Consider the following 15,638-nt stretch of genomic DNA (forward strand, 5'->3'; position numbering starts at 1 on the left):
CCCGTCATCCCACACACAAGTTATAAAAAGCCATTGGTGGCCTCCTTTAACTTAAAAAAAAAACTTGGTGGCCAGGCCCCCTAAAATGTAAAAAAAAAAAATTGCCAGGGTTTTGTGTCTAAGGGGGTCAAGCTTCAAGCTTCAAGCTTACTTGATTAGCCAGGGGCCCCCTGCTTTCAGCGTGCTGCCAGCTTCAGAAAATAGGACAACAGCTCCGTGCACCAAGTTTTTCTCCTATTCAGATTTTCTGTACCCTCATTGGTCCTTTAAGGATAAGTCCCGGTAAAGCTGCATTGGGATTGGATAGGCTGGAAGGGAAGTTCCTACTTCCCCTATCTAATCCCTGTCTCACTAGTTATTTTACAATAATTCTGCTGTAAAATATTGCTTCAGATTCAACTACAGTAATATCCATCAACCCAATCCTTTGTTTGCCCTACTAGTTAAACATGCCTAAGGCTGTCTCCCATCCTAAAGAGCTTTTAAAAGCTCAGCAATGTGTGGTTTTTATACACATGGTCTGTAGATGTCAATTTTTTTAACGCCCATGGACTTTAATTGGCATCAGCGACATTTCGCCCACGGCGAATTTTCGGCAAAGCGAAACGGGTCAAATTCGCCCATCCCTACTCCAGACTTATACTGTGCATACTTTCTATACAGCTTGTGGTGTTAGAGTTGCTTACTGTTGTGTAATGGCTGCATGAACCTGCTAATAAAGCACTGTTATACTCTGCTCAGGATCTTTGCGTCTTTGGCCAGCTTTAGAGAGAGACTGCTCCTAGAGCAGGATTTAACCCTTGCAAAGGCTATTACAGTTGCTAGCCAAATTGAAACAGCAGTGGCAGAGGCTAAAACTCTCAGTCAGGGAACTGCTGGGAATGTACAGATTGTGAATTCAGCACTGTGGCCTAATAATACACAGTCACAGGCAAAATACAGTGCTAAGGAAAGGGATTCACCTACACTGCAAAACCGAGCGGCAAATACAAATAAAAAATACTGCTTTTGTTGTGGTTCAACACCCACAAGCAAATGGAGAAATCGAGCGATTCAACAGAAGTCTGATAGAAGCACTACAGACAGCAAATCTTACTGGGAAATCTTGGAAAGTATTTACAACAGAGTTCCTACATAACTACAGAGCTACGTGCCATGCAACAACTCAATCATCTCCTGCTGAATTATTACATGGCAGACAGATGCGCAAGTCTTGCTCCTGTTAGATATGACTTTGGAGAAGCTCCATTTGATGAAGGACATTTTCCTACTCCTGATGTCAACTGCAATAGGCCTGAAGAAAGTGAACCTATAAGGCGTACTGAGAGATTCAGAAAACTACTTGCATGGACCAAGGACTATGTGTTGTGAATAATGCATAATATTGTTTTAAAATGCATACTGTTTAATTGTTGCTGTTTATTATAATTGTCCAAATGCTTTCCTACTATAGGGGGAATATGTGGTGTTTATACAAATGGCCTGTAGATGTCACTGTGCTCAAGACTTATACTGTGCATACTTTCTATACAGTTTGTGGTGTTAGAGTTGCTTACTGTTGCGTAATGGCTGCATGAACCTGCTAATAAAGCACTGTTATACTCTGCTCATCCTCGGCTACCAAAACATAACACAATGCTTTTTGGTCCTCTAGCCTCAGAAGAACATTAATATTGACAAATTGCAAAAGTTCATTATGGGTTACAGTATTTCAGAAAGATCCTAAATATCTGTTTTTTCTTAAACTCAGTGGTAAACTGTAGAAAATGATTCTTTCCATCTTTAACTTGTGTGATTTGGATAAGCTCGTTGGCAGGTCAGCTCAATAGCTAGACGGTAGGGTTACTGTAAGAATAGTTGCTTGTGTTTAACTATTAAAGCTAAAGTATTTTCTTGTGATTCAGAAGAGTATCCAGTTAAAAGCAGTTCATTTAACAATGTCCTTGAGGTTCAGGTCAATAAAAATGATGTCTCTACAGAAAGACAAATACAGGAAGGCTTTAAGTGAGAGAAAAAAAGGATTGTGGAAATAAAACCTTTGCAGCAGACGTGACATGCCTAAACATTACAAAAAGCATCTTATATAGTCCAACACAAACGACTGCTTTCTGAACTAATTTCCTTTCTGTGTACAAATATTATTTGTTATGTACATGATAGTAAACTGGCTTAAGGATTGTGTACAGAGGGTGGTTGTCAATTGTGCATTCTCTACTCGGAGAAGGGTTCTTAGTGGGGTGCCGCAGGGTACCCATAAATATGTATGAGATCAGAGACATTTGAAAGGTCACTGGTAGAGCTTAACAATATACTGAACTGCCTTTAACCTCTCTTGTGTTTATATACTTAGTGTGATAAACGCTATAGGTGTCATTTACAACCATGTGGGCAATGTGCAAAGTGCAAAAACTTTGCACACTGTGTTCTGCTTTTGCAAAATTGTTACAGGTCTCTGTTTTGCACCACAGAGAACTGCAGCATCTCCCATGAATACAGCAAATTCTCTGTTGCAGCACTCTACTAAAGAGGGGCAGGCAGGGGGAGGAATGTAGAGTCGTACCTACCTGTCCCCTAATTTGTGCATCATTAATGCAGTGCCGGGCCAAATAACAGTAGCTCCTGAGGCACATCCCCACACCCCCATGACACCCGACCTCCCTGTCCCTCATCACATTGTGGGGAGGGGATGTTGACTGACATTGTAGTAATGATGGGTATGAGTGGACCACAGCCTGTACAGAAAAGTTGGAACTAGGGGTAGACAGGCAGAAGTGGTATGTGCCCAGCTCCCCCCAAACATTGCACCTAGGCAAGTGCCACTTCTGCCTACTTATAGTTCCATCCCTGCATTAAAGGAGAAGGAAAGGTAAAAAACAAATACATTTCTATATATTGGCCACAAAAAGGAGAACTACTTACAATAATTGTGGCTCTGTATGTCTTCCCCATTAGCTGCATTCAGAGGTCGATGTAAAACATTTTGCTAGGTGCATGGAATACAGAAAACATCCCCCCCCGCTAACAAAACCGGCACTATCAGGGCTCACACATGCGCAGAAGAAATTCTGCAAGCCCTGCGCATGCGCATATTATTGCCTTACTTCCCCCATGCGATTGATGCTAAGCAGGTCAGGTGGTGTGTGGGTGACGTTGCACGAATGACGCGAGGAGGAATCAATTTCGCGCATTCGCACTTTTAACGAGGAGACAAAGGATGTGACGCCTACATGGCCAACATGGCGGCCGCAAACTCAGTAATGGGGAAAAAATTTGCTGGCACAGTGTAAGTGCAGGAAAACGAATTGGCTGGTGACACTATAGCAGTTCAGTAGGGGTGCGATCACGCAATAGTTAAAGATAGGTAATAAAAATTACCTAAAATTATCCAGCAGCTCCAAGGGGCTCAGCTATATATATGGGCATTACGGGGGTCCTGACAGATAGCTAATTTCAGTATATCTGTGCAAAACCAAGGTTTAAATTAAGTTTTAGAATTTAAATATGTTCTAAAAAATTGGGCTGGGTTGGCTCTGTAACTTCTGATGCCAAGGGCATCACTATTATGTTATCCTTCTAATAACAACCGTCCTTCAGCCAGGCACTCTTCTGTGTGCCTTTCAAAGGGTAAGTAATAAACAGACACATGGGGAGATAAACATTTTCTGTACCTCTCTCATCCATCTGGCACCATTCTGATTCTTAACCTGCTGTATTTGTATACACCAATTTTGAGTAATGTCTGTTTATTTAAGCAAAAGCCGAAACACGGACAGAAGCGGTTTGTGCAGAGGTAAGCAGGTGCATGCAGAACAGTATGTCTTCTCTCTGTCAGCATTACACCGTCATTAGCTAGTGTCTGCTCAGCAGGGTGTGTCATTATGTCTCCCAGGGCTGGTGTAATTATACATTGACATAATTAACCCAGCAAGCCCATTAGGCAGCCCGGCGAAAATTCATCTATAATTATTTGTTGTGTGCATGCTAATGAGTCCATCTGTACTGCCATTGTACAACATGAACAAATTAATTTACAAGTCTGGGTGTTTTTTTTTTTAATAAGTTCAGGAGAAATACTTCCTGTAGTGGCAAGTCATAAAAACACGAGTAGGTAATGGATGGGCAGATATGACTATGTAAGAGGAAACATAGAGCCGGTTACCAAACAGCAACATGATACTTTATGTCAGTACTGGCAACATTAACATGTTCTTCCAGATATACCTTAAGGGCACTGGAAATAATGAGGACATTTAGCAATGTATATTCAGGTTTGGATATTGTTCATCTGTGTCACGCCTCTAATGCTTTTTTGTGTTACAGGACATATTTGTATGACACAAAAGGGCAATGAGAAAAACATAGACAATAAGTGTGCCTTTCCAGTAATGCGAGAAATAAAATCTTGTGCCAAAAACAAACCCAACACTTTTATGAACCTCATTTAGTACTACAAGAAATCTCATTGCTTTACCGACCAATATCACTTTGCTGCTACCTACCCCCCTGGGTTCTTCTTTTGTTTCCAAAACTTGTGTGACCAGACAGTCTTAAACTGGCCATACAAATTCAGATTTTACTTTTCTTACAACAAACGTTCAGATATTGATCGTATGTTTAAATGCAACAATCTAGAACTAACAGATTGAAATTGTAGGATTAAAGTCCTAAAAAAAAACAAATCTGATGTTTTGGCCAATAATAATTTGCAGACAACAATCAAAAGAAAGTCATGTCCAGGAAATATAGTGTGGATCACCCATGGGTATCATCAGACAGGCAATATATGCAAAGATATCATTGTTATCTAACAGAAACTTTCTAAATTTTCAGATCTACCAATCGCCACATTACGAAAATTGTCAGGCCAATTTCGGACCACACACAGCCCGAAAATCATACAAAACTTTGTTTCAAACAATTATATGGGTGCATGTATGGCCAGCTTTATTAGAATGTGCTGATTTGTTCCTGCTTTTTTAAAGAATACAGTGGTTTGTATTTTGCTAATCATAGGGGCATAATGTAGAGAAAAGACCATATTAGGCGCAAAAGTGAAGGCCAAGTGCTTTTTATACAGGTTATAAAACTCAGAGGTGACGTCTAATATCCTCATATTTTACAAAAGGGGTTCATTATTTTTTATAATATAAAATGCAATTTGCTATGCACCATCTTGTAAATGAATGATGCATTCTGTTAATAGAAAGCACCACTGATAACTTCAAGGGGTAGGAACTCAGTGTCAGACTGGCCCACCAGGATACCATGAAAACTCCCGGTGGGCCCAGGTGTTAGCGGGCCATCTTGTTTCTAAACAATTGGCCTATTTCATGGTCATTCCCTATTTCTTTATGGGGAAAATGCTTAATAATGGGAGAATATTCTAAGTATATATATAAAAGACTAGGAGAATAAAGTGGTTGAGTGAGTAGAGGAGGAATAGTTTGGAAAGGTCCACTGTCTAAGGTTTTCTGTTGGGCTCACGGTTTTAGGTTTTCTGGTGGGCCCAAGGTCTAAAGCTTTCTGGTGGGCCCCTGGCATCCCAGTCCAACACTACAGGTACTGCTCTGCCCTAGAAGCCCATTACCAGTTCCATGTGCGTGTTGCTTCAGAATATGCATCAAAAATGCCTCTGAAAACACTGCTGTGGAGGCAAGAAGAACCAGACTGTCAATATGGAAGTGCTACTGAGGCAGCACAAAATAAACCACCGATGAAAATGCGAGAGCTGTGCAGAAACGCTTGTAGGCCAGGGAGGGCCGCCGAATGGAAGCACCTGTCATAAAACCCTAAAGCAAAAGCTGCTACAATTGGTACTTTTATCATATGGAGTCTACATACTAAACCCCACCCAAACCAATATCAGAAGAAGGTCTGCAGCCTCAGCCCTTGATATGGATGTTAAATATTTAAATATATACCGTTTTCCACAGCTATTGGGTCACTATAATGTACTGTGAGGGGGGAACCCTATTCATGAAAATGTTTATATTGTATTTATGAACAGAGATGGGGGGGGAATTAGGCACAGTATATATTGCATAAGTAACATTCTTAAGTTTGAAGAGCATTACCTTAAAGCTCAGTAGTAATAAGCTGTAGAATATCTCTACAAAGTTTTAGTCTATGTACAGCTGTCTTTCATCAGGTATACATTGATATATGCATTGGAGCAACACCACCTATTTAATTTTCCCTCTTTTAAAAGGACACTATTCGCAAACTAATTTTTAAAACATAAAACAAATTACTTTTTAATACTTCAACTTTCTTCAAGCCACCAAACTTTGGTTCCCTATGTAGCAGAGAATGTGGCCTGATCAATGGTCTCTATTACTGGCAATTATTGCTCTTCAATTTTACAGCCTGGGGAGATCATAGTTTGAAAGCATTAAATAAATATGCAGGCTTGTTTTTTTATTCCTCATTTATATATCTCTTTTCTTTTGGTGTGGTTTCTTAATTTATTAACCTTTCTTGCTTGAGCAAGGAGAAAAATGCTGTATTACCCAGACTTCTGTAGTAGGCTTTGCGATACCAGGAGATTCTTTACCTCCTGCTTAATGTCACCCATTCTTAACTGCATATCTTCACATATTTTTCCATTAATGTAAATCAGCTTTTTGCCAACTCTCAAATACTCATTTACTAAACCAAACACACTGGGCCTCATTTAAAAAGTGCAGAGCAGGAAGCAAGGTTAAAAATAATGAGTGCAAATTGGCATGTGTTTTGCGTGTTATGGTGGCCATACACGGGCCGATAAAAGCTGCCGACAGACCAAGATCTCGATCGGATGGGATTAAAAATCCCTTCGGATCGCGGCCGCATCAGTTCGTTGATGCGGTCCCGCGATCCGACCGCCCGTTTGCGTTCACTAGGATCCGATCGTTGGGCCCTAGGGCCCATAATCGGATCAGCCTGATATTGGCAAACTCAAGGTGGGCATATCGGAGGGAGATCCGCTCGTTTGGCGACATCGCCAAACGAGCGGATCTCTCCATGTATGGGCACCTTAAAACCCTGTCCTTACTTCTTGCCATAGGCTGGCCACTAGATGTTTAATCCGGCACAAGATTAAATCTGGCAGAGCACAGCAAGGCCCTGGAAGCATGTGCTTAGTTCATTTTAAGTTAGTCAATTAGTTAATGAGCACTAAGGGTTGAGGCACATGGAGTGTTGGCTCAGACGCTCTCAGCCTGAGTCAGATCTGCTCCCTTCTGCATCTCCCTGTAGCTGTACTTACAATCACAGCATCCTCCTGCTTGTAGCTAAACACAACAAAGATCGGCTGAAAACGCAAAAGCAGATATTTTTGGGCAGAACTCTCCTCCGTCCTTAGCGTGATGGGGAGATTAGTCGCCCAGTGACAAATCTTCTCTACTTCAGACAACTAATCTCCCCAAATGCCTTCCCACCGGCAAGATGACGAATCGCCGGCCGGATACAAATTGCTTCAGATTTCCGAAGTTGCCTCACAAGGAAACTTCAGCCAACTTTGGAAATACGAAGTGATTTGTATGTCATCCTGCTGGTGATTCGTATTCTTGCCTGTGGGAAGGCATTTGGGGAGATTAGTTGCCAGAGGCGACTAATCAAACTCGAGAGAAAACCTGAATCAAATGTTTTTTCCAGAGTTTTCTCCCAAATCAATCAATTTTTTTGGGCTTTCTCTTGATTTAATTTCTAATTAAATTTTTAATTTCAGCACGAACCACAGAAACTTTCAAATAGGATGGGGACCTCTCCCATTGACTTATATACAACCTCGGCAGGTCTGAGATGCTGGATTTTCAGATTCAGACTTTTTCCATCCTTCTGGGTATAATAAATCTCAAAAAATATAACAAAAAAAAATTCCCATTAAAAATTTGGATTTTATAGTAAAAAAATTGAATCTTTTGAGTTTTTGGCATTCGGAATTTAATAATTAACCCCGTTTTGTGCCCTCAGCCTAAGGAGCACGACTTTGCGCCCGACTGTTTTCAGCCAAAAACACACAATTTCTGATTTTGATCATGGTGCCCCTGTAACTTTGCATATTTCTGCCAAAACTGTTTCTTGCTCCAGACAGCGGTAAACATTTTCCATTTTTTCCTACATAGAAAATACAATATGCAACATTTTGAATAAAAAAACATGTTTGCAGTGTTTCATCTGTAATTGCCTAACTGATCATTCCGGCAATGTATGCATCGGTGTATTCGAAAACCATAAATGCAGAATTATGACCTTCTTCTAATTAGCTTGATTAGCTTGTAATTATCCGTGGGCCACTTACTAGTATACCCTTTGCTGTCAGCCCTGCTTTAATTTAAAATGGAATACATTAGTTTGCTGAAGTGTTTTTAGGTTTGGAGAAATACAGTTACGCTTTTTACATCGAATTTCTAAGCATCATTATTTATGTCTTGGTTTAATGGCTACAAGATCCACCATGACCTTTTTCAGGGGTTTCTAAATGAAACAGTTTATTGTGATATTCCACCTTGTCAGTGTAAGCAACTATATTGTTTCAGTTGAGTCATGCGTGCAAAGGTTTCTCCATTATATTAATGCCTTTGTCTACAGCAGCCATATTACATCAGTTTTAATTAGAAATATAAGGGCTCATTTACAAACACACGCACAATTTTAGGTGCAGGTCCATGTTTTTTACTCACAATGTAGCATTTCCCCCACAATTCCATCAAGGAGGTGGCAATGTGACTTACACAAACTGTGGGAGATGCGTTAAAACACGCTGAATTGCCATTGTGGATTCCACTGCGTCAATATATATTTGGAAAAGTAGGCAGGACAGACCCCGGCGGCCCAGGCCTAGGTCGGCAAACATTGGAGGGCAGCATGCTGGCCACATATCCACAGGTCAGGGGGGGTCGGATCGGGTGTGAGCGGCCTAGGGGCACAAAAATTTTAAATCTGGCCCTACTCTAGAAACCTAAATATATATATCTATGGGTTTCACTAAATCCAGGATTGTTCAACCATGTTTTTTGTATACAGTAACTACATCACTTAAAAGCAGATGAAATATGAGATATGGCATGTTAAAAAAAGATGGGGGGCACTTTATTTTTCACATAACTGACTGTTTCGGGGGGGGGGAAGACAAACAATCAGATAGATACCTAAATAAATCTGCAAACCGACATGTGGTTGATAAGTCAATGTTACACGATAGATCAATACATTGACTGACAGGTCTGTAGATGAAAAGACTGATCAATAGATCAATATGTACAGATTCATGAGAGATAGATCAATAGACCAATTCAGACTGATAAAATGATCAATGTCCAGACACAGATAAACAGATGGACAGTTTAACAGATGCAGAGACTGATGAACAGACACAACTGCCCGACAGATTGATATATAGAAATGTACTAATTGTTCTGTATAAGGCTTTCTGGAATGCACCCAGGCTCCACTGGACTGCTATTATTTGATACACAAAGGCATTAAATATATGCAGAGGAATATAAGGTGGAGGTATAAGTAGCCTGCAACTGCTCCATGGAAGCATATGGCACCCTCAGTTACTGTTCATACAATTCTACCAAGTGCATACCTCACAACATTTTTCACAGGACAGTTACGATTTTGACAACTCAACCCACAGTCCCGGATTGTTACTAAAAGTTTCTTTTTGATCTCCTACACTGAAAAATACTATGTTATTAAAGTGTAATTAAATAAGAGGCTTTTGGCAGAAAGCCTGGAATACTCAGCAGCTGCACATAAATACATTTATAACAATTTAAGACAAGCAAAGATACAATTGTAACTATTTAAGATAAGCAAGTGGGGGGGGGGACTGCGACTTGCAGCTTAAAGGGCAAAACTGTAATAACATAAAAAACCTGACCCTAAAACACCCAGAAATGTGTTAAAACTTTCCATAACCTGCCAAATTTTGTAAAATGGTAATTGTATTTAGGGGTGTGGTCATAAAATGGGCGTGGGCATAACATTTTCGCTGGGCTACGCGCATCAGATCTTTTTGTACCTCTTTCTATGTTTTGACTGTTGGGGGGTATACAAGTGGTGTGTAATTATTGTGCATATTTACCAAAGAGTGAAAACAGATCTCTCTTTTTTGAAAACAGATCTCCACCACAGTAAAATCCCACTGCTCTCAATAAATTTCAATGGGATATTTAAAAGTATATTTACTAAAAGGTGAACACTCACTTTCACCCATTGATAAATATGCCCTAAAAAATACCATAGAAACAAATAGAAGATATAATTCTGCATAATTTCACTCTGACAGACAGGGCTGTCATCGTATATCACATGGTCCAAGTTAGCGGAGCCCCTACTCGCCAAGAGTACCCCAATGATCAACCCATTGGTTAGCCGGGCCCCTGGGGAAGGTCCTGCCAATAAGTAGAATGCACCCTCAGACCTGCAAATAAATGGCCACACTCCTGATCCACCCCTGCCAAGCCCATTATATTGAAACTCCATCATGATCCACCCAAACCCGGCACACTGTTCAGCAACCCCCATCCCCTTCACTGTCCAATTTTACATCTCTTGGGGCCCCTCTGCAATGAGGTCTCTGACTGCAGTACCCCCTGATCTACCACCATGCTAGTGGACTGTGGTGGGCTCTAGTTACCCCCAATGTGATTACTCATTTGTAACACTTGTCTATAAGAGTAGTTTTTCCAAAGTGGAAAGATTTTTTATCTGTGCTTTCTACACCCAATTACTTTTCTAATCCTTTTTTATTTTTTTGTGGTATTATTATTAACAGCACTCTCACCTCTATTTAAGTAGAATTCTGTAACAAACATCATGTTCTCTGCTGACAAGTGCTCTGCAATTCTAGTTTTTGCCACTAGCTGGCAGTGTGTTACACACGCACAAACATTTTCACAACCTTATTAAACTTTAATTTTTTTTTCAACACAGTGTGATTTTTAGAAAGTCCCACTAACCATAACCACACTTGTAGTGCTTAAAACAACCAATTAAAAAAATATATTTTTTATATGAAAAAATAAATTACAATATTTTTAAAGATACCAAGCAGAACCCAACATTTTCCATTTATGTCTTTCTCAAGAATAAACATAAGACAACCTTACTGCACTGGGTTGAGTGCAGAGGACTCAGCCTCATTGCACCCCCGCCTAATGGTTTTAAAAATTAGTGATGAGCACAACTTTCCCTTGTTTGTTATAGTTATACAGGAGCAGTGACCAGCTCCATGTTGTAGCTCCCACCCTTCCCAGCTATAGTCAGGTGATCCCACTGGTGTCTAATAAAAGGGCAGCCAAGTATGGAGGTTTACTTTGAAAGCAGCAAGTTAAGTTGCAGGTAAAACTTAGTCCCTTTGTAAAATGTATAATGAAGCAATAGAATTCTTAATGAATCAGATAAAATTGAGCGTAGGACTGGCCAGATATTGGATGACTTTGACGTAGTTGGCCAGCTTAAATATATTGCAATATATGGACAAACAATCCCTGTTTTGTTTAAAGGGTAAGGCATTTTTCAGTAGCAGTATGCACAAAATGTCTTTGTCTTAAATATATTGATAATGGGTTGAGTGCAGAGGACTCTTGTATTTGTCTATATGTATTTTGTGGTCACAGCTTCATTGCACCCCCGCCTAATAGTTTTAAAAATTAGTGGTGAGCACAACTTTCCCTTATAATAAATAAATAAATATATATATATATATATATATAAATGGTACATACATTAGTGATATAGTCATGTGAAAAAGTACATACACCCCACGGCAATTTCTGTCATTATCACCATACAGATATTTGATATTAAATTCAACTGTATTAATAAACAAATATCATGCAACATTTACGGTTTGTAGTCCAAGTTTAAGGGTCAGGGCACACAGGCAGATTCGGGGAGATTAGCCGAAGTTTGATTGTCAGGCAGCTTCGGGCGACTTTGGAAAATGAAGCGATCCGAGTGCCATCCCACTGGCGATTTGCATTCTAGCCAGTGGGAAGGCAGGGGAGTCAGTTCAGGGAGATTAGTCGTCCCGAAGAAGAGATTTGTCGCTGGGTGACTAATCTCACTGAACCTGCCTGTGTGCCCTGACCCTAAAGAAGAATAAAAGTGACAGCTTGCTGCCTATTGATAAGTTGCAATCGGTAGGGAGATAGAAATGAGTGAGTTAAGCTGGCCATAGACGCAAAGATCTGATCGTATGATTTGAGGATTCGTACGATTTTCGGACCATGTGTGGAGAGTCCCGACATTTTTCGTCCGGCGGAGATCGGTCGTTTGGTCGATCGGACAGGTTAGAAAATTTCTGTCGGCTGCCGATAATATCTCTGCGTGTATTGCCGATCATACGATTTTCAGTGGGAGACTGTCACTAGCTTTGGTTGGACATAGATATCGTACGATTGCTGTCAGGGGCAGAACATTGCTGATCTGTTCTTTAACTAATCTGACTGGTAAGACTTTGATCTGAATGGTTAGTGGCGGGTCGGGAGATGGGAAAGTCCGATCGTACGATGATTCGTACGATCGGATCTTTGCATCTATGGCCAGCTTAAGGAACATGCACGGGGCTTGTAGATAATGAGCTGAACATGCTGGTACACCCCTACATTTATCAGTAGTTCAAATAACAACAATTAGAACAACATGGTTAGAGAGAATCTTACAGGAACCAGTCTTATTGAAACTGGAGACATTTTGTTTGGTTAGCTCTTTGTAGCTGAAGTGTGTGGTTAACCCTATGCAAGATAGACAAATATAGACAAATCCACAATAACCCTATGCAAGATAGACAAATATAGACAAATCCACAATGTGTTCTTCATTGTAGCAGAGGGTGCTTGAGGATAATGTGAGACCATCAGTCAGAAGATTATAACTCAAGCGAAAGTGGGCCGTGCAACATGACAATGATGCTAAACATTCCAGTAAATCCACCAAGGAATGGCTAAAAAAAAGAGGGCTCTACCCCAGACCTAAATCCCACTGAGATGACGTGGGGAAATATGAAATGGGCAGTGCATGCAAGAGACCCTCAAATATCTTAACAGCTGAAATAGTATGAATGAAGTATGTGGGTTCAAATTTCTCCCAGACTGATAGACAGATATAAGATAAGCCTACATAAGGTAGTTTCTGCTAAAGGGGGCAATGGCAAATATTAGGAAATTACGTTACATATATTGCAAAGTCCATTTATCATGCAAATTCCGCAGCTGGACTGGAGGTACTCACTGCACTGATTGCAAGCCAATGGGTTTGGAGTGATCACTACTGTAACATAGGCATCATGGTTGTAAATTATCAACAGGTAGTTTGTGAATGCATTGCAATGTCTGCTCAGTACAAGGATTAGTTCTTGATCAGTTCAGTCTTTCACATTGGCACATGAGGGTAATGCAGAGTCTCCATCTACAATATTTCTCCAGTAGATCAGAGAAATATATTTAGGAGTCAACAAATAGCTGTTAGTCTTAAAGCCTTGCAAACACCATAGCCATTGCTTCAAATACCTCACACACTGCCTGTTTTCAACCAAAAAAAGGCACCATTGCAGTAAATTACTGATTTCAGATTTGTTGTACTAAACATTGACCTCCCTCCCTATCCTGCATTTGGTCATGGTTCCCTTAGCTCAAATTGATGTTAGAAATATTGTGGTATCAACCATTCTGGCCACAAATCTTACTATAACTCATTCAGGCTGGGATTCAAGGAATATATGAGACCAACAGGCAACAGTTGCTAAATGTCACCAGGCCTTCAGGCTGTGTGTGACCCCTGTCAATGCTTCAGGCTCCTGGAAGTATTAGAGAATGGCTACTATAATGTCCATGTTATTTCTATTTCTGTCAAATGGTGGACTGCACAGTGTGACCTAAAACCAAAAAGTATCTGCTCTAACCATTAAATAAAAGCGGAGAATAAATTTACATTACATCTGAGATTTGATGTGGCAAGACATGTTAATGGGAGATTGTCAGCCGTTAAGACAACGATATATGGGTGATGAGCCCAGCGATCTGTTTAGATGCTAAATTACTGACAAAACAGATGTGCAATTGGTAATCAAGAGTTTTGTTCTTTAAATATAAAGCATCTTTAAGCATTTTCATCCCACACATGCTACAATTTGGCAAGCAACACACAAACTATTAGCCTTTTTTGCAGTCTGCCATCTGTGTGCTATAACTTACTGCATAATATTTGGATTAAAGTTAGTCATGTCTCCCCCATGCAACTTGGGGGGTGGGTGGGATGTCAAACTTAACGGGAAAAAAAACTGGGGCTTCAAGTTTTAATACAAGCATCTTTGAAACAGGTCTCTAATTAAATAAATTGCTGCAGATCCCATGTACAGGATCATTATATTTTGAAACACCAGTAACATCAGGAAACCTTTACTTATAAGGTTCACAATATAAATATATATATCACCCACCTAGGTATTGGCTGTGTGCATTTCTTTTTATATAGAATTTTAATAATACAGAGAAAATTGTAATTATAAATACATTAACAAAATACACAAAACAGTACAATTGAAGTACTGTTGATCTATGCCAAGTTTATATGTATATTGCAATGTACAATGTTTTGCGTATCTCAAGTTGACCATTCTTCATTTTAGGCATCTAAGATTGCTTGTGATTTAAATTCATGTCAGTTATCCAAGGAAAAGCCTACGAATTTGGGTGTTCAAAATCGAGGATAGAGCTGTCCCATGTCTTCCTTAATTGCTAGCCCCTGTATTTCGGGACATCCTACTGCTTTAGCTCTTTCTGGCACAGAGAGGCAGAAAGTGCCAAATGATGATGCCACTGGTGCAGAGCCGCAGAATGTGCCAAAATACAAGGGCTGGCAAGCGGGGCAGCTGGGAGGCATGTATCTATCAAAATTTCTCTGAAGTTTCAGGTTTAATTTAATTAACGAAACCAACTGTACAAGTAGCTGCATCCATGTTATCGAACCTTTGCTTGTTATCATCAAGGGTTTTAGAAGGTAATAGCTATTGAATGGGAATTTTCAGCTTTCCCCATTAGCAGTAGATTCTGTACTGTGCCAAGGAATATCTTACCCGGTGCTTCAATTAATTGCTTGTATACACTCAGGAAGGCTGCTTCTGCTTCTTTGCTTCTTTTACTAAGAGCAACAACCTGAGGGACAAGAAATTCAAAGAAATGAGCCAAAGAATATCATTTTCATTTTTTGTGATTTTTTATTATTTAAAGGAAAACTTTACTTTCAGAATGAATACTTAACAAACAGGCCAATTATATTAGAACCTATTATGACCTAATAAAGAATCTTATCAAACTGGCATATACATATCTGTAAATATATCAGTATACTGTACATAATGGTAAATGTCACCTTAACATTTTCCCTTTCCATTTTGGGATGTGTACTCCCTCAGAGATCAGCTGATGGGGAAAAAATTCACTCTCTTAGGGCAAGGGGACATGGAGCGTAGACTCAGCCACTCTCACTCTGAATATTATTTGCAGACTGAGAGAAGCAGATCTGCTTAGTGCGCCAGCTTCAGCCATCTGAGTTGTTTATACACAAAGCGGAGCAGCCCGGTCCCCTTTCACCTTTTCGGCAGACCTCCACTAGCCTATGATCCATGTTCGTTTGTCCTAACA

The 15,638-nt window shown here is 40.0% G+C and overlaps 1 protein-coding gene across 1 annotated transcript in view; it reads right to left on the bottom strand.

The window, feature by feature from the left end:
• Positions 1-15,638, bottom strand: part of cux2.L (cut like homeobox 2 L homeolog) — a 212,218-nt gene that overhangs the window by 49,084 nt on the left and 147,496 nt on the right. Inside the window, exon 4 of the mRNA XM_018263487.2 lies at positions 15,071-15,149. Within this exon, the coding sequence (XP_018118976.1) occupies positions 15,071-15,149 (79 nt within the window). The remainder of the gene's footprint in view (positions 1-15,070; positions 15,150-15,638) is intronic.

The sequence above is a fragment of the Xenopus laevis genome, chromosome 1L, assembly GCF_017654675.1.
Source record: "Xenopus laevis strain J_2021 chromosome 1L, Xenopus_laevis_v10.1, whole genome shotgun sequence".
In the NCBI taxonomy this organism is placed as follows: Eukaryota; Metazoa; Chordata; class Amphibia; order Anura; family Pipidae; genus Xenopus; species Xenopus laevis.